General features: G+C 47.2%; 1 protein-coding gene across 1 annotated transcript in view; it reads right to left on the reverse strand.

Annotated features, from left to right (window-relative positions):
* CASQ2 (calsequestrin 2) overlaps positions 1-12,753 on the reverse strand; it is a 61,329-nt gene extending 48,576 nt beyond the window's left edge. Inside the window, exon 1 of the mRNA XM_036272662.1 lies at positions 12,300-12,753. Within this exon, the coding sequence (XP_036128555.1) occupies positions 12,300-12,533 (234 nt within the window). The 5' untranslated portion in view covers positions 12,534-12,753. The remainder of the gene's footprint in view (positions 1-12,299) is intronic.
* Positions 12,754-20,557: the final 7,804 nt, after the last annotated feature.

Here is a 20,557-nt window from a genome sequence, read left to right on the forward strand (position 1 = left end):
GATGTTTTCATCTCTCTCTCCCTCTTCCTTCCTCTCTCTAAAAGAACAATAAAGAAAAAGAAAAAGTCTGGTGATTCAAACAGATCTTCTTTTATTTTACTGCTTTTACATTATAATTGTCCTTATAATCGTTTCATAGTACTGAATTTCATGGAATCTCATGAAATTCACCTACAATCAACACAATCCGTGCACCTGAATAGCACATCCGTTGAAAATGTGTAACTTTGTGATGGTTGCCAGAGGGGAGGGGCTGGGTGAGAAGGTGTGGACTGGAGACGTACGGACCGGTGGTTACGGAACAGCCGCAGGGAAGTTAAGTACAGCATAGGGACTACAGTCAACTAAATTGTAATTGGGCAGCATCTGAGATCTTGCTTACTCCATGTTGTCCGTTTGGCTCAAATAAACCCTTATACAAATTAAAAATAAAAATAAATTGTATAACCATGCACGGTGCCCGGTGGGCCCTGGAAATATTGAGGGGAACGCTTTGTAAAGTAGTGACTGTCCAACCACTAGGCCATGCACCTGAAACTAATACAAAATAGTATTGAACGTAAACTGTAATTAAAAATAAAATTTTAGCCCTGGCCGGTTTGGCTCAGTGGTTAGAGCATTGGCCTGCAGTCCAGAGAGACCCGGGTTCAGTTCCCGCTAAGGGCATGTACCTTGGTTGCAGTTTTTCCCCGGCCCAGGTTGGGTTGTGTGGGTGGCAACCAGTCGAAGTGTCCCTTTCACATCGATGTTTCTCTCTCTGTACCCCCCCCCCCCCACACACACACTCTATCTGAACAAAATATGGAAAAATGTCCTCGGGTGAGGATAAAAAAATAAAAAATAAATAAAATTTTAATGTGTAACTTTGAGAGGAGGTCTCCGTCAGGGATGTGATGACTAGGCATCCCCTGAGGGCTTTGGGGTGACAGTGTTGGGAGAAGAAGTTCCCAATGGTTAAAACCTTCTGAATCAACAGCGTGTTTGACATTTTGTAAAAGCTGTTTTCCTACTGACTCTACAGGTGGAAGGAAGAATTCACCTGCAATCAACACAATCCGTGCACCTGAACAGCACATCCAGCCTCTCCACCCTCTCACCCGGGCGCCAGTTTCCTTACTGAGACGCACAGCCTCTCGGCACAGGGCCGGGCGCTTGGACTGCAAGCGATCGCAGTTTGCGAGCGAGCGTGCGTACACACCTCCCGCGGGAATGCTGGCCCTGGGTGAGGACTCACTCAGAGCCCAGCCAGAATAAGCCTGACCTCATCGGAGCTTTCGGGCGCGGCAGGTGCGCGCGGAGAGGGCCATCTTTGGGCAGTGGACAGCTGCAAGAAACGCCGAGTCTGCGTGCGCGGCTGTCCTCTGCCCGCGTTCCCACATCGTCCATCTGCAGATTTACTGGGCTCCGGCACCTCCATTTGCCTCCCTCCCTTGGGGGTTAGAAATACAACCTCTGGGACATTTGCCAGAGCTAAATAGGTTTGAAGGCAGGGTCAGCCTTGCAGTGCCCAGGTTTCTGCCCATGCTGTGTATATATTGGACTGAGAGTCCCATGGGTAAAATAAAAAATCAGTTTTAACCATATTTCAGTAGCATCAAGCAAGGGTGACAAACAGGTCCTCGAATCTGACAGATTCAATCTATTGTTTTACTATTGTGTTCAAGTCTTTTTAAAAAATTAATTTAATTAAAAAAGAAATCAAGGAGATTTCGACTGACAAACTTCAGGGGTCGGGGGGAGAGGGATGAGATAAACCAAACAACTTATATGCGTGTATGCATAATGAATGGACATAGACAACAATGCTTGGGGGGATAGGGAGGAGGGTGTCTGGGGTGAAAAAGGAGAAACATCTGTAACAAAAATACATAAATTTAAAAAAAAGGAATTGCCCTGGCCGGTTTGGCTCAGCGGTTAGAGTGTCGGCCTGCAGTCCAGAGAGACCTGGGTTTGATTCCCGCTAAAGGCACGTACCTCGGTTGCAGTTTGTCCCCGACCCCGGTTGGGGTTGTGCGAGTGGCAGCCACTTGATGTGTCCCTTTCACGTCGATGTTTCTCTCTCTTTCTCTCTCTCCCTCCCACTCTACCTGAACAAAAATGGAAAAATGTCCTCAGGTGAGGATTAAAAAAAAAAAAAAGAAATCAGGGAGAAATATATTTCCCACATAGGCAATGTATCTATAATTCCTTGTCTTTCCCTTTTCTATTCTTCCTTCCATCCATCCAGCAAACACTTATTAGACACCAGGTAGGTGCTAAGCATTAGTCTCTTTACTCACACTGGTCATTTTGGTTCAACACACAGTCCAGCTGCACAGTGAAGCATTGTTCAGGTATAGGTGAAAACCCAGAATACAAACTAGAACCACGTGTCTCTTCGGAAGCTGTCACTGCTTACGAACCTGAAGCAAGCTCACTCAGCTGCTCCTTGGTGCAGGGGAAGAAACATGATATTTAGAACCGAATACATGTGAGTTCAAATTCTGCTTCATGCTCTGCAATTTTCTATCTTTGTGACTTTGCATGATTTTTACTTAATTTTATAGGATTCTTTCTGTGCATGTAATGTGAGAATATGGCATAAGAATTTAATCAAATAGTAGATATATTAAGCATGGTTTATGGGAAGTTTGTAATGATGCAATTTCCCTTCTGCACCTCTTGTTCATTCATTCAGTAAACACCACTGAGTGCCCACAGAGTCAGACACTGATCTAGTGCTGGGGTACAGCAACGAAGAGAACAAAGTCTTTGCCCTGTGGGCTTCACACTCTATAGGGGGTTGGACAATATGCAGCGGGAAAGCCAGGTGCCATGGGACAAGCACTAGAGAGAGAACAAAAGGAGAGGTCGGGGGTGTGATGATTACAGGTGGTCAGGGAGGTAACGTCTTTGAAAAGGTGACATTTAAGCATGGAACTAAAGGAAGTGCGTTCTTATCAATAAAAGAAGAACATTTTCCTTAGCTCTCAGGCGCTATGTCATCTGCATTTTGATAAGTAAGCAGTGCATGAAGATTTGCTGAACAAAAGAAATAATATTTTTATTTGGGTGTTCACAAGACTTAGTGTCACTTTATTTTATTTATTTATTTTCTCACTTGAGGACATTTTTGCACCCATCTTCAGGTAGAGCGGGAGGGAGAATGGGAGGAAGAGAGAGAAACATCGATGTGAGAGAGACACATCGAGTGGTTGCCACCCACATGACCCCAACCGGACCAGGGACAGACCGCAACCGAGGCAGGTGCCCTTAGCGGGAACTGAACCTGGGACTCTCAGGTCCACAGGCCGATGCTCTAACCGCTGAGCCAAACCAGCCAGGGCGACTTAGTTTCACTTTATAGAACACTCGCCAGTTTGCTCTAAGAAGTTTTCCCATGGTTTCCTGTTAAACATACTAACATCTTAGTATTTCACGGTCATATACCTCCAGGGTGCTCAGAATTGTCCTTGTTCTGGGGAAAATGCAGTGTGACACAGCAACCAAACCGATGCTTTTCCTCTTTTTCTGAAGGCCAATCCTGGACCCTGACAAAAGATTACATAGAGAGGCACCTTCTGATTTGGCCGCAATTCAACTTGAAACCTCCCATGGCTTCCCATGGGCCCAGATTATTCCCTTGTAAGGAAGTCCAAAGTATTAATCACTTACTGTATAAAGGGACAGTGAGAGAACCTTGGGAGGCCTGGTTCTTGCAGGCAGACCTGAATCCTTGCAGCCCCAGAACCAGTTCAACATCCCAACAGTGTATGTGGACAAGTGCAGTATCATTCAGGAGCGTCAACAGACCAAAGGTCTAGCAGGTGCAATGTGATTCTGATCACCTGGACAGTTTTTCCAACCTTAGAGACCAGTATATAGTGCTTTGCAAACTTGAATGTGGCTATGAATCACCTGAGGATCCAATTTAAATGTAACAAGCACCAGGTAAGGTCCTTGACGCTGCTTTGGGGTCCGCATTTTGAGCATCAAGGCTCAAGTGGTCCACAGACTTGGCTGCATATTTGAATCACCCAGGGAGCTTTTAAAAACTGTAGTATCTGGATATTATCCCTTATCCCATGACCAATTAAATCAGTATCTGGGGGATGAGACCCAGCACCAGTATTTACAAAATCTCCTTAGCCGATTCTAATATGCAGCCAAGGTTGAGAACTATTGCAATTGGCCAAGAACATGTTCTAAATGTCCAGCGACAGGTGAAGGGCATTAGCATTTGAAAAGCACTGGCTGTATTTTGGGTACTCAGGCATTCTACGTTGATTAATTTCCTAAATAGTAGCCAGCGTAACAAAATTACAATACCCGGTCCTTGCACAGCTTCCTAGAATTTTGCAAGAAATTCTTATTCAGCTGCTTTCATTTAATTATTTTAATTCACTGAGATAGAAACTATACAATTGATTTTACAGACAAGTAAAATTAGGTGCAAATCCATGACCCACCGTGGATTAAATGGTACATTACACAAAAGAGAAGTTCAGGCACTCTGACCTCCCCCTTGTCTGCTTTTCCCAAGCACTGTGCCCTCATCTGAGGCTGGGTATACCAGATGGCCACACTCATCAAATGCACACAAGTCATGTTAATTTCATTGGGCATTGGAGAGTCTCAGGAGGTTGTATCAACCCAGCCAAAGATATTTTCACTAATATTCAAAAAATACTATGAACTGAATATAGAAGGGATTTCAGTCCATTAGGGGCCGTGGCAGACCTGGAGCAGGGGCATCAAGAGACTTACTTGAATAGCAGCAGAACCCAGAGGCCTACACTGCACAGGATTCTCATTTTAGATTCTGCCGTGGATGATGAACCCGCCTCCCCTCCCCACAGGGGCCTCATGGGTAATATGTGCTGGAATCACCATCTAGAAATTATTGGAAAATAATTTGCTTGCCAGCCCTGAAACATTGGTCATAACAATTATCTTTCCTGTTGGTGGACAGGACATTTCCAACCATTTTTATGTGATGACCCTGCCATTTAATATCCAAGAGGGCTTGGGAGGAGCTGCCAGGAGGGCCCCGTGTGGATGAATGGCAGCAGGTTTATGGGGGAGCTGACGTGAGAACCTCCTTCAACAGGCAGAGCAGAAGGTCCCTATGGAGGGGCGCCGAGGGGCAGCCTCGAACCTCCCACCCTAGCTGAGTCCTGTGGAAAGTCAACAGGAGCTGAAGGTCCACCTGGCTTGCTGCCACCTGGATAATGTGGCTATTTCTATGCCAAGACCCAGCTGGCCTGCCAGTGCAAGGGACCTAGTTCACCCTAAACAAATGAACCAAATTTTACTGTTCACAACGTGGAAAGCATTGTTCGCTCATCATCCACTCACTGACTCTTTCATTCATTTATTAAGGCAAATACTGTATTACTAAGAGTCTGCTCAGATCAAGGGATATTTGATAAATTAATATTTCTAGTCAGGGATTCATAATACTTATTTTCATGTTCTAAAACACTCACTAACCTGCCTGAGAACATCCTCTGCAGTTTTGTTTCTTTTTTTAATCCTCACCTGAGGATATTTTTTCTATTTATCTTCAGATGAAGTGGGAGGGAGAGGGAGAGAGAGAGAAACATTGATGTGAGAGGGACACATCAACTGGTTGCCTCCCACACAACCCCGACCAGGGCCAGGGACAAACCGCAACCAAGGTATGTGCCCTTGACCAGAACTGAACTCACAACTCTTTGGTCGGTGAGCCGACGCTCCAACTGCTGAGTCAAACCGACCAGGGCCTCCATAGTTCCTTCTAATCCAATAAATGTATGCAGTAGTCCCTGCTTATCCACCGGACATAGGTTCCAAGATGCCCAATGGATGCCTGAAACTGAGGATAGTACCAATCCCTAAACATATTGTGTTTATTCTATACATACTATCTATGATAAAGATGAACTTATTTAGTAGGCACAATAAGAGATTAACAATAACTAATAATAAAATAGATCAGTTGTAACAATATACTATGATAAGGTATGAGAATTGCTTCTGGGCCATTACTGAGTAAAACAAGGGTGACTTGATCATAATCAATGAATCAATCTGATCACAGAGCTGGCCAGCGGGCAGGTAGTGTGTACAGTGTGGAAACGCCCGCTGGACAGAGGGAAGATTCACACCCCCGGTAGGACGGAGCAGGATGGTGTGAGATGTCATCACACTACTCAGAATGGCGAGCAATTTAAATTTATAAATTGTTTTTTTCTGGAATTTTCCACTTAATGGTTTTTGGACTGCAAGTAACCTTCGGCAACTGAAACCATGGAAATTGGATAAGGGGGAACCACTCAATTTGTTAAGGTTGGCCTGTAGCTACTTCCACAAAACACACGCACAGTCACCAGCATCAGCTGAGAGTATGGAATTGCTGAGGAGCCCCGGAGACCTGGAGCGCATGCCTCTCTCCTTCCTGTCCGGAGACATGCAGGGGGCCTGTGATTGTCTCTCAGGCAACGCAGAGCTCACAGGGAACAAGCTTTTGTCTGCTCCTTTCTTCTCTTCCAGGTTGGAATGCTGGTTTCCTGGATGGAGTGGCATAGAGAAAGGAAGTGGGCCTTGGTCTCTGGGACCAGACCTGCGTGCAGGCAGGAGAGGGAGAAAGGGGATTCCCGTACCTGGCTCAGGTGTTTGGCAGAACAATGACACCGTTTCTCGAGCTCAGGAACTCATAATGTGATGCTGTGCTCAGACTCCTTATTTATATCAAGGTGGTCTTTGCATTAGTCATGTGACCAGTTCATTCATTTAATTGTGTTTTTGACTCAAGAGCAGTGTTTTGATCCTTGTCCACGTGAACTTGATTTTTTTCACTTCCCCTAGTACCTTCGTAAGTTAGAAGGAGATTGAAAGCACTTTTCAAAGGGACAGAGACTGCACTGGGACTGAAAATGCAAAAGGGGCTAATTAATAAATGGTGTTGATGAGGTCAGTGAATACATCAGACTCGGACTCAGTAAAGTCTTGGAGGTCAAAGGGAGAGCTGAACGTGGGGAATTCCAATTCTGTGATCATGGGCAAGTTGCCTCGCTTCTCTGGGCCTTAGTTAGCTTTGAATAAGCAACATGGTGTTGCATTACCAGTCCTGAGCTTCTGCAAGTGGCCTGGTGTCCTCAGGCTGGGCTGGGTCTAAAATGCAGACTCGAAAGCAACGTGTGGAGCACCTTCTGTGTTCTAGAAGCTGTGCCCTAGCATAGCTACCTCCCTGAAGCTTCACAGCACCACCATTAGCTCCACTTTACCCGCATTGAACCTGAACGCAGACAGGCTTCTTCCGTGGGAGTTGGACCCAGGTCTCTGGTTTGGAAGCCCATGTTGGAGCACGCCACCTCTCAAGCACTTCAACTTGGGAGAGACTGTGGTGTTGGAGGACTTCCTGGCAGTATTTATAGAACATGCGAGAAGCAGTGCTTGCACCACAGGTTCGTGGGGAAAGCAGAAGCAGGCAATAAAGGAGCAAAGAAGAATTGAGTTCATTGCCCGAATCTCCCTCCCGTCTCTGAGTCCTGCAGTGCTGATAAGGATTGGCTGCTGGGGTGCGACTACATTTACTGTCTTGGCTAAAGCTGATGGAAACGGCATACAAAATTGCAACTCCCTTTATAATTGTGTTGACACCTCAACAGAAACATGGGGAAAAGGCATAGAATAATAATGCGCGGAAGAAAAAGTGTAAATGGCAAATAATTTTATGAAAAAACTCAATCTAACCGGAAATCAAAGACTGTTCACTAAAACAGCAATGAAGATCTAAATAGACAAAGTTTAAAAAACCCTGAAAAAGGTCAGTATCCAAAAAATAGAGAAATTATTTAAAAAACATGTACGGTCATACAATAGAATATTATCCTGGCATTAACATTATGTTTGTAAAGAATATAAAACTAATGACACAGAAACACTCACAATATACTGAAATGAAAAAATCAGGAAACAAAACTGTATAAATGGTATAAACCCAACTGAAAAATGTGTTTATGAGGAGAAAAAAGTACTAGAAAGGAATCTTTCCAAACATTTACAATGTTTATTTCTGGGTGGCAATTTTTATTGCCTTTTTTCTATTTTTACATATTCCAACATGTCTAAGTGTGGATGAAGAGAGCCCAGCCAGGAGTCAGGGTTACCCGGTGTACAGGCCATGTCTATGAATTGGTGGATTCAGAACAATCCAGATGGTTCCCCAGGTTCTTTTGAGCGGAAACATTTTAACCACTCCCTCAGGAAGGATTGACAGAACATCTGTATAGAACTGTGTACCATGAACCTACCTTGGGGCCCTCCAGAGCTAGACCCTGACCACACTGGGAAGCAGGGGTGAGTTTGGTGCCTCCTAGGGTCATTTTACTGGCCCCTTTTCTGCTTCAGCTTTCAGTGGTCTCTCCACAGAATTCACACTTGGTTGGAAGGAGGTATAAATGGCAACCTCTTCAAGAACTACTTCTCCTAGCCCTGGCTGGTGTGGCTCAGTTGGTTGGAGCCTTATCCCATATACCGAAGGTGTGGGTTCAATTGCAGGTCAGGGCACACACCTAGGTTGCAGGTTCGATTCCCTGTAGGGGCGCACATGGAAGGCCAACTGATGCCCGCTCTCTCTATCCTCCACCCCTTTCTCTAAAGTCAATAAACATATCCTCAGGTGAGTATTAAAAAAACAAAAAGACGAACTACTTCTCCCAAAGTGCCCTGACTAAGTAGGGCTAAAAATCTTACCTTAAAGAATTGAGGCCCGCATGGCACCAGCTTTAGGAAAAAGCTGGAGGGCAAATATTCAGTATGTAAGCACCGTGGGACACTTTGCTCTGAGGCTCCTCCCCGCCCCTGCCTATCTGCCTGGTAAATTGCACTCGCTCGCCCCGCCCCTGCCTATCTGCCTGGTAAATTGCACTCACTCGCCCCGCCCCTGCCTATCTGCCTGGTTAATTGCACTCACTTTCACAGCCGTTCCTCCTTTTCACACCTGCTGCTTCTCTCCCAGAGCCTAGGGCTCCCTCTCTCCTCGGGCTCCCAGAGGACCTTGTAAGTCGCTCTACTGCGACAGTGGCCCCATCGCTCTGTGCCTCCTTGTCTGTCTTCTTTCGTGTTAGGCTGTGAGCCACCTGAGTGTCTCATGTTCCCTGTATCCACAGCATCCAACCCAAGGCCCAACTCGGAGTAAGTGACAGATGTAGGACTCACTGAAGGACATCTCAAGGCCCCGAGCCAGGCAGTGACCTCAGTGACCTCCTGGCCCTGTGGAGGGCCTGTTTCTGGGTCTCTTCACTGTCATCCCTTACAGCAGTGATTTTCAATCCCTGTGCTGCAAGAATTTTCAAAACATGCAATACCTGACTATTCGGTCAGGGGTACAGCCTCTTTTCCTTGATTGTCAAATAAAATATGACAACAGTCAACACAACAATAGCTGTCTGGTGTGAAAAATCAAAATGAAAACTTTTGCTTTTTGTCAGATGGGCAAAAAATGTAGTGTATTTTTTGGTGTGCTGCAGAATTTTAGTGGTCTATGTGCCATGAGAGGAAAGGTTGACAATCCCTGCCCTAGAGCAGACAAAGCAGACATAACTGACCCTACTCTCTTTGGATTTTATCAGGATGGGATAGCCCTTACGTGACAAGTCATGAACTCAACCCCCTAAACTCCTAACCCCTAGCGATCCTCAGATTTTTTAACCTGGGGGTGTCTCATCATGGGAGGGGATCAATCTCATTGGTTAGGATCAATAATTTTTAAGTGAAATAGAACAGAATATAATACAAGGGAAGAATGATTACTTTTAAAACTCCAAGCAGTCCCCAAATAGTAATGCTAAGGGTTGTTTTATGAACTTTTTGTTTCGTGTGTGTGGGTGGGTGTGTGCACGCGCATGCGTGCGGGTGTGCGTCACGATGAAAAACGTCGAAAGCTGCTCCCTGAAACTCCTTAGAGCAGAAATGCTTGGGAGGCGGCGTCTCCACCACCGTCTTCCCAAAGAGATTTTCCTTAGAACTAGTTCGGGGTCCAGAGAATTTAGAGGACACAATAGTTGTTTTGATCATGTTGAATAGTTAGTCTCATATCTATCCTCCCTTCCTACCCACGGATTTCCTGAAGCCGGGTTTTTGTCCTGGGTTCTGAGAAACAGCCCATACCTGATAGGTATTTCAACCGAGGCCCGCCCCCGCCCTGCCCCGCCCCCACGCAGCCCCGCCCCCACGCGGCCTTCGCTAAGGATGCTCAGCCTCCTCGGGGCTTGGGGCCTTGGGCGTGTGCACAGGGAGTACCTCCAGGCTGTGTGTGTGCTCGGCTCGGCCCTGTTGGTGATACAGCTGGTATCGTCAGACCCAGGCTCGAGGGCTGAGCCTGGACCCATCTCACTGATTCCAGCAGCAGTGCCGTGTACGGACCGAGGCTGCCCTCGACCTTGGGCAACCCAGGCTCTCTGTGCCTCGGTTTCCCCATAGGTGAAATGGGGATAGTAACTGCACCTGCGTCACAGAAATGTAAGGACCAAACTACCTATCTGTACACAGTGCTTAAAGCAGCCTGTGCACACAGTTCGTTATTTCCATCTCATGGTCTCAAGCATGTATGATAACTGTTATCATATAAATGTGATGTAATAACAATCCAGATCTCCTGACCAAGTTCTGTGTTCTTTTCCCCGTAATAACATCCACTGCAGCCTGAGGTGCCTCTGGCTCTGACTTCCAGTGCCAACCCCGCCCCCCGCCCCCCAGTCTCTGGGCCCTCTTGGCTCAAAGGTGGCAGATGGTGAGCCCAGAGGACAGTCCCTTCTCATGATTTTGTATGGGGGCCCAGATTTGGTCTTTGGGGGGAGATCTATTCTCTGGGGAGTGTGTGTGTTAGTTTGATAGGCAATCAGAAATGGTCACACTGGCTTTTTCTTTTTCTTTTTTTTCAGTTCTAGGCTAACTGGACAGTGATGAGCACATAAATAGAATCATTATGTCCTCACTTAAATTTTTCATAAAAGACTCTCTCGGGAAGTGAGTAGGGCAGTTTGAGACAGAGACACAGGAGCATCTTAGGGCTGAGCAGCTCTGCGGGACGCCCTGGTGTTCCGCGCGGTGTTCCCGCGGACACGCCACAAAGACCCAGGACCTGCCCGTTTCTCTCCATTTGCAGCCCTGAGGGAACCAGGCTTCCGCATGCAGCCTGCAGGTGGAGCCTGAGGAAAGTATAACGGTAGCGATGGTATTGTGAAAACACTTCGCTCTGTGGGCTAGAGCTCCCTGACGACCGCACTGCCCGCCGGACCCTCCGCAAACAGGTGCTCCTGCGCCACACTTCGGGTTCTGAAGTGCTTTTTAAGTCATCAAAGATATTTGGATGTGTTAGGGATGGTTCTCCTGCATCCATTCCATCAGTCAGGGTTTGGTTTGGTTTTGCTTTGTTTTTGAGAATTCAAACCCATGTGGGTTTTATATGGAGCTTCTATTAACCAAAGGATTTGATAAAGTGGAGTTTTCTGATGGTTAATAAACCGCTGTCATTCTCAAACTGTCCTTTTCGCAGATTTGTGCTGGGCTGGGCTGGGCCTGGGGACTGACCAGCGACCGGGTGACTACTGGGCTTGTTGGCACTCAGGGGCTCCAGGCTGTGAGTGACCTTAGGCTGCCCAGCAGGGCCGCAGGGAGAGTTCTGGGCACCCACAGGATTCGAGGACGGCCCTGCACCGGGTTTACAATCGGGCCACGTGATGCAGATAAAATAAGAACTGACTTCAGCGTCAGCCCTGAACTCACACCAAGAACTTTCTGAGAAATAAAAATCCCATTACTGACTGTGCAGCTGAGGTGTTCACACATCCACACGGTGTAATGCTGACTGAAACCAAGCCACAGACAAGGAGAATCACCTGGTGGTGCTCCCCACCCAACCACCGAGACCAAGGTCAAGCCGCTGCGTGTCCAGGACCGCGGGAGAGGCAAAGAGCGGGGTTAGCACACCGCTGAGACCCCTACCCCGCAGTCTCATGCCGGCCAGGCTTTTAACAGTAGTTTGACATTCCCTCCGAGAAAACAGCGGCTGGGACTACTGCCCTTGAAAAACTGAGAGGACCTCCATGTGACAGACACATTCCCTTGTCCCCGTTTCCAGAGTAGGGCCCACGCTTGTTCTCACACCCCAGCTTTGCAATGAGAATATCTTCTCATTTAGAGACTGGAATGGAGCCAGATTTGGGATAGGTACCCTACATCCCCCTGCGCCCCCTGCACCCCCCCCCCGTGCCCCCCTGCGCCCTCCCTGCTGGCCAGCCCGGCGCCCGGTGGGCAGCTCACAGCCCGCTTACCTCCAGCACAATCTCTTTCAGCTGGAACTGCTTCTGGGCCACCTTATCTGAAGACACGGGCTCATGGTAGTAGAGGCACAGCAGGTCGAATTTCTTCAAGATCTGCTTGAAGTTCTTCTCAGTAAGACTCACGACGCGGTCCTTGCCATCATAGGTGGGGAAGTTCAGCCCCTCTTCTGCCCTGCAGGAGGACAGCAGGTAGAACCCCACGACAAACAGGTGAGTCCTCTTCATCTGGGAAGAGTCTGGATTTTCTTGCGCAGAAATACTGAGTGCAGGAAAAAGGAGACAAAACTCTTCGGGGGCTTGTTGAGAGAGGTGGGGAGCAGAGAGGCTGGGTTTGTCCTTCCTGCCCTTCCTGGGCCCCGAGCCGACTCTTCACCTCCTGGGGTCCGGCTACTGTGGTTGTGGACTCGGGAAGAAGAGAGCTGCGGCGCACACACGCACGCACACGTGGAGACTGAGAGCCAGGCGGGGCTGCCAAGCCCAGATACCTCGCATAGCTCTGCCCAGCCCCTGTCCCATCAGGAACTCCATTTTTAGGATGCACTTGTTTCAGGCTAAAAATAAATCATGCAATGAGTAAAAAAGTTTTCCGTGCCACTGTTGAGGGATTCACTGATATGGTCTGTCAGAGGGGTGGAGCGGGAGGAGGCCGGAGGGAAAGCGGAGGACAGAGGATGGGGACATAGGAAATCGGAGGCCAGGAAGGTCAAAGGAGAGAGATGAACTTGGAGGGAGGAAGAGAAAATGAGGGGAGAGAGAGGAGACTGCCCTGGACACAAATGGTGTTACAATGTGCACAGTGCCTCTCAATTATTGAATTATTCTGTTATCTAAGGAGAGTCCAGCCTGTCCTTCTAGGGACAGCTCGTCTGTCCCCTGCCTCGTCACTGCTGGCACGGGACAAGAAGGAGCCCCGAAGTGGACTCCATGTCCTGCCTGTACTGTCTTCTGTCCTCTCTCCTTAGAAACCCTGCTCTGGCTGGCCACTTGCCATGCCACATGGCTCTGCCAGTCACTGGGCTGAGGGTACAGGGACACCCCTTCCCACCAGCCCCCCACATTAAAGGGCCTTAGGGGTGCCATCCTGCCCAAGACCACAGTTCCTTCCCACCTCCCTGCCCACACCCGAGCTCTGCTGATGCCAGGAGGACCCATCCCCATTTTAAAGGTAAATACAAGTTCAACAGTCTTCCTCAGAAAACTTCTGAGGTTTTCGGCTATCATCCCTGCCATATTTTTCTTTTATGTTAACCCCTAATGTGTCACTTTTGTTAGACACAGAGTGACAGATGCGAGTTCAAATCTCCACTCTGCCTATTAATAGCTGAATGAACGTTGGAGGGTAGCTCTCCGCCCCTGCGTCTCAGCTGCCCCATGTCAAACGGGGATGACTATATTGTAAGGTTTGGACATATTGATGAAAAGCATGATATAAAGCAGGTGCCCAAACACGGCAGCTGTTATACCTACTTCATTCTCGCTGGAGATGCTGGGACACAGGTTATTATAATAATTACTTGTTAGTGTCTAGTAGTAATGGTTTGTGAACACTTCCCTGTCCATTTTCTCTCTGATTCCAGCCGGCAATCAACGCAGAGTGGTGCTCATTTTGCAGGTGAGCTGAGGTTCTGGGAAATTGGCAACTTTGAGATTTTGTCTAATTGTCTCCGGGAGCACTCCGCTCTACCTCGGAGCTTGGAGCTCCTGGCTGCTTTGATTCTGACTCAGGACAGTTCCCCTTTGGACACCCATCTTCTTAAGCGGCCCTTTGGGCCAAGTTTTTGTCTGCCTTCCATTAAGAGGCCAGCCTTGGAAGTAGCGCGGACCTTGTCGCTCATAGGTCTGCAGGGGACAGAAGGAAAGGGAGGCTCAGGGCCTGGGCACGTGGCTGCTAGCCTCTACTGCAGCCAGGGCCTCATGCGGAGAGTCCTCCTGACTGAGTCGTCCCTTCTCCTGTCTAGGAAGCCAGGACTTGGAGAACTTACCATTAAAACCCATGGCAGGGTTCAGGTCCTTCCGATGGTGAATTCTCTATGCTTTTAAATATGGGGACAAAAATAGTCATTCCAAGGCGTGGCTCGCTCTCCAGGTCATTGCCAAGCGTGGGAGACCTCTGCTTTCTTTAGAAAATGTAGGGGGGAAAGATTTCCGAGGGAAACAGCATGTGTCTTGTCTTTTTGAGGTCAACTTCCTAAACTGTTCCCAGTTGTCTCGATCTCACTGGGGCTTATCTTTATTTAGAATTTGCTCCACTTTTCTTAATATATGATTTTGTATTGTTACTGAAAAACTGGGAGATATTTAAAGTCAAAGTGTTTGAATTTCCTACTAACTTGCAAGAGACGAAAAGTAGCAGGGCAAAGAGATAATTTTTAAAATTTTAGTGTGGCTCTCAAGTCTGGCTTGTGGCCAGCTGAGTATTAACAGAAAAAAAAAAAAACCAACAACAACAACAACAACAAAACCCCAGTGTGGAAAGTCCCTGTGCCCGGATCCCGCAGCGTTGGGGCCTCGCAGCCCAGCCCTGCCGGCAGCACCACCGCTGACACATGCGTGAGATCAGGTCCCCGCTGTCTGTCCACGGTGGGTGTGAGGATCTAAATTTGTGCCCCACTCTTAGTAACGATACATTTTCATGGTCTGGTTTTTTTTATCCTCACTCAAGGATATTTTTCTATGGATATTTTTAGAGTAGAAGGGAGGGAAGGAGAGAGAGAGAGAGAGAGAGAGAGAGAGGGAGAGAGAGGAGCAAGAGACACATTGATTGGTTGCCTCCCGCACGACTCCCACGGGGTGGGGGATCAAACCCTCAGCTCTTCAGTCCGTGGGCCAATACCTGATGAGCCAAACCAGCCAGGGCTCGTGGTCTGTTTTTTTATGTGTCAGTCTTTTCTCTGGCTGTCATTTATTTTCCTAATTTTGTTTTACTTTGACTTATTGCTCACCCACTTTAATTTATTTTGTGAACAGAAAATGCTTCTGACATTTCTGAGTCAACTTTGCATGGAGCGAATCAGCAGCTGCCCAAGGCAATGCACCGCATTCTCCTCGCTCTGTGGGGGCACAGACTGCGTGTCTCACTGTGCCCTTGGCAGGTACTGCTTTGGAACAAGAAGGGACAAAACACAATAAACAAATGAATACAAATACATGTCAGTTATTGTCACAATACATGACATGGGCCCCTTGCTTTTGCTAACAATTTTTAGTCCATCACTTTGTGAGGCGCCCCTTGTGTTTATTTATTCTTGACAGGCGGCCGTGTCATTGTATATACTATTTAATTTGATCTTCACAATAATCCATTTGATAGATAAATAAGGATTTGAAGCTATGGTCTTTCATTAATTAGTTAATTAAATACATTTGTGTTGAGCATCTTCTATGTACCAGACACTCTTCTGGGTACTGGAGGTAGACACACTGTAAACCTGAACTCACAGAGCCTACACCTTACGGGGGAGACAGACAGTGATCAAAGACACACAATGTGCGCAGTATGACATCGAGCAGAGACACCTGCTCCAAAGAACAGTTGAGAAGGCCAATGGAGAGGCTGTGACAGTGGTGGCGGTGGCCCTTTTGGACCAGAGGTTCAGGAAGCATCTTTGAGGAGGGAACATGGGAGCAGAAGAGAGGGGTGGGAGGGGTGAGACAGAAAGCAAGTAGCTCAGAAGGCCAGTCCCAGGGACGAGGGGAAGCCTCCACGCTAGAAACCCGCGGGAAATCCACCTAGAGGGAGCTGTACCCACCTCTTCCTCCTCCTCAGCATGTTTTCTCTGACTTTCTCATGTTAATAAAATGCATAGGTTCATACCTACACTGGAAGGTCTGCCGGGCAAGGAAACCTATCTGATCAGCTCGGAAACAGTTCAGAGTGACAGAGCCGTGACCAGGAAGTCAGGAGGCCTGGGTTCTGACTGGTCTGACACAGCCTCCCCCGCTGCGCGACCTTGGTCAAGTCTCCTCCCCTCTTGGTCCTCACATTTCCAGTTTTGGGAAAAGAGGGTCAGACTCACTGGTCTCCTGTGGCCACTTTCTGGCTCCGACATTTTAAAGTCAGTTAACCCACAGAGGATTTCCTTTGACCAGGATGGGTCTTGGCACAGCCCACAGGTGTGAGGAAGTCTGATGAATGTTACCTGTGGAGGAAGGTTTTGATGGGCGTGTTTCTTCTCAAGTCCAACCCTGCATCTGTCTTCTCCAAGGCAAAGATCTCCTAGGACGTCAGTTTGTCCGAAGGGCTCTTCTTTGGCTAAAATACTCCCCCAAGTGGAGAACATCGGTATGGCAACGTTCTTTGTTTGATCCTGTTTCCCCCTCCTTCGGCCTAGGCCACTGACCAGGGAAATACAGCCTATTTACCTGGTAGAGAGAGAGCCCCCACATGCTTGTGCCTGCAGCCCTGCGTTCCTTGCCCTCAGGCTTCCGTTCAGAGCCCCAGGCCGCCCTTCCTTTTCACTCTGGCTTCCCTGCACCAGGAAGCACCTCAACAGAACCAGGCAGAAAACCACCACTGCTCAGTGGAGAGAGCCCCACAGTTCCACCAGAAATGATTCCTGGTTTTCACAAATGTCACTTCCTCAGGGAGGCCTCACTGTGGACCAGGGGCTGATGTTCAGGTCCCCTACACACCATGTTTTCCTTGGAAACACTCTCCCATGGGGAGCCTTTCCCCGTAGACTGGGCGATGGGTGCGGAGACGGTGTCTACTCGTAAGTTCTGCCTCCAGTCGTTCTCCTTACATATTTATTAAATAAATTGGAAGCACTTACTTCATGCAGGTTTTGTTTTAAGCACTTCACGAGTTTTACTCTTTTATTCTTAGCAACCGTATGAGGCTGGTAATTTTAGCACTCCCATTTAACAGATGGGTAAAACAAGGCACAGAGAGGTTAACTGACTTGCCGAGGGTCACATGGTTCCTACAGCAGAGCTGGGATTGAACTCGCTTGTGTCTGTTTTCTACCGCTTATAACCACCAGATAGATGCCGCTCACAGGGGGCTGGTAAAGTCACGAGGGCAAGCCAGGAATGACTTCAGAGCGATTGATGGCTGCCCACAATGTGAGACTGCTCGTTTGGGGATGAGCCCTGGGCCTTGGCCCTGCACTGAGTCACCTCCTTACCTTCCAGTGTGCAGGAGGCAAGGGAAGCAGGGGACTATCGTCTTCAGTGCTCACGGGAGCCAGTCCCTGGGCTCATCCGTTCTGTATATCATCTCATTTAAATCCTATCACGCTGAGTATTATTCTTTCCATGTCACAGAGGATGAAATTGAGTTTCAGCCAAGCCAAGCCATCTGCCTGTCACACAGCTGGTAAGTCACAGAGACTGGGTTTGGACCAGGATCAGTCTGGCTTGTCGGGACCCTGGGCTGCTCTGGGTAAGGAGGGGAGGCCGTCTCTGTTTTCTTCAGGGGAAAACAAAAATGGGAAAACTTTGATTACCCAGAATTTACAGGATACAAAAAGAAAGGGAAACCAGGCATTTCTACAGGAAAGAGCAAAAGGAACACTTGGAAGAAAAACAAGAAAATGAGGCATTTAATTTAGAAGAAGATGTACAGAACAACAGGTAAATGGAAAGTTTAAGGTTAAGGTTAATTTGTCCTTGAACTAGAGAGAAAATATACTTCTTAGAGAAAGCTGTAAAACAAACAAACAAACAAACAAACAAACAAACAAAAAAACAAAACCCTGACTCTAGAGGTTGTATCAAATGTCCAAATAGGGAGCATGGTGGGTAGAACGATGCCTCCACTCCCCAGAGACGTCCAGGTCCGATCCCCAAACCTGTGAATGGCACCTTACATAGCAAAAGGGACATCACAGATATGATTAAATTACAAATTAAGGACCTTAGATGGGGGCTTAGCCTTGATTATCCTGAGGGGTCCAGTAATCACAGGGTCCTTAAAACGAGAGGCAGGGGTCCGAAGACGAGGTGTGACTGGGAGCAAGGTTTGGATGGGCAGCCTCTGACAGGTGGACAAGGTACGGAAACAATCTTCCCCTAGAACTTCCAGAAGGAATGCAGCCCTGCCAAACCACGGAGACGTTTCACCTCCGTAACTGCAGGATAATAAATCTGTATTGTTTTGACCACTAAGTCCGTGGTGATTTGTTACAGCAGAAATAGTGAGGCAGTACATAGGGAAGCCAGTGAAAGCTGACTCCTGACATGAAGGTGAGCTGCCCGTCCTGTGACCTCGGCTGTTTTCTCCAGTTGGATAACCTGCATCTTCCAGCCCCATCGCCTTCAATAGAGGGACGGCAGGACAGGTAGCCCAGCACAGGTGATCACTCTTTCACATCGATGTTTCCTTTGAACCCTACGCCGAGCAGGAGCTGGGACGGGCATCTCTGTGGGCCAGTCACTTCACCTGTCTAGACTCCAAAATAAGAGAAATAAACTGAATCAGCATTCCTCAATTTTTTTTGACTTACCTTTATATAGTAATAGACAATCTCTCAATATCTCTCCTCAGGAATTCTTTTAAGGTTGTTATTCTTGCATAATGCATTTAAAAAAGAATGATTTCAAACATTTCTAGATTGATATATTATTGCAGACTCTATTCTAACGTTTGTTTTGATATTATTTCTAATAATCATCGCATACAGAATAAATTGCAATTTGTCTACTTGTAAGTGGTTCATTCTGTTTAGTTTAAGGAAAATAATTATGCAGGAGAAAGATTGATTTGTTAGCACAGGTTCCAATGGCATACTAGTTTGGGAAACAAACATGCAGGGTGGAGCCAAAGTAAGTTTACAGTTGTTCGTATGGAAAATAATACATAATAATACAAGAATAAACTCTGTGTTTCATGTACTCACAACTGGAAACCTAATTTTGCCCCATCCTGTACATAAGAAAATAAGAATTGAGTTTTTCTTTTTTTTTTTTATCCTCACCCGAGGACATTTTTCTATTTTTTATTCAGATAGAGCAGGAAGGAGAAAGAGAGAGAGAGAGAGAGAGAGAGAGAGAGAGAGAGAGAGAAACATTGACGTGAAAGAAACACATCGAGTGGCTGCCACCCGCACAACCCCACCAGGGCCGGGGACAAACTGCAACCGAGGTACGTGCCCTTAGCGGAAACCGAACCCGGGTCTCTCCAGACCTGAGGCCGATGCTCTAACCGCTGAGCCAAACCGGTCAGGGCAAGTTTTTCTTTTTTAAATTGAGGTATAAGTGACATGTTATAAACTGCACATACTTAAAGTGTAAACTTTGATCATTTTGACATGTGCACCCACCCATGAAACTGTCAAGACGGTGAGCACTCCCTGCCCACAAGCTCCCTGTGTCCTTTGCCAGCCTTCCCCTCCCTGACCTTCCCCTCCCCCACTCACTCCACCCCTGGGCACCCACTGATCTCTTCTGACACTCCAGGTTAGTCTACATTTTCTAGAAGTCCATGTAAATGGAATAATGTATTATCTACTTTTTTATATTTTTGGTCTGGTTTCTTCACTCAGCATAATTATTTTTTGAGATTAGACTGTGTCGCTGCATATATTACTACTGAGTTTTGACGGCTACGTGGAATTGCATGTATTGACATACACAATTTGTTTATCCGTTTTCGTTGGTGGACAATTGGGTTGTTTTCACGCATAAAGTTGCCATGAACATTAAATTTAGATCTGTGATTCATTTGAGTTCATCTGTTACTATAGTATGAAGTATGGATCAATTTTGTTTTGTTTTGTTTTGCATGTGAATATCCAACTGGTTTTGCCCCAGTTTTTGAAAAGACTGTCCTCCACTGAACTGCCTCTGCACCTTTGTGAAAAATTAGTTGTCACAAGTGTGTCAACCTGCGTATGGTTCCCTCTAGTCTGGTGAGTTTACTCAATATTCGAGGGGAGTCCTCTGCGATCTTCAGGGTTGTTTCTCCGAGTACCTCTCTTCTCTGAGGCTGTGGCTCTGTGAATCCGAGTCTCCTTGGTCTCCCTGGACCCTCAGCTCTTCCTCAGCACAGAGACTGCTCCCTGGCCGCCCATCCTTGGCCGCCCTGGAAGCCCCTCCGCAGGCAACTTGCTGGGTCAGTTGTGGAAATCGAACCATTTATTTCCTGTCTCTCGCGGATCACGCTCTTTCATTGGCTGGTGTGTAGTGTCTTAAAAACTGCTATTTCAAATGTTTCCTTGGGTTTTTTGGGTTGTTTCCGATGGGAGAGTAAATGGGTCCATTGCTCAACTTTGCCTGCAAGCAGAAGTCTTGGAAAATTGAATTTAGCT

This window comes from Molossus molossus, unplaced genomic scaffold, assembly GCF_014108415.1.
Source record: "Molossus molossus isolate mMolMol1 unplaced genomic scaffold, mMolMol1.p scaffold_m16_p_20, whole genome shotgun sequence".
Taxonomy (NCBI): Eukaryota; Metazoa; Chordata; class Mammalia; order Chiroptera; family Molossidae; genus Molossus; species Molossus molossus.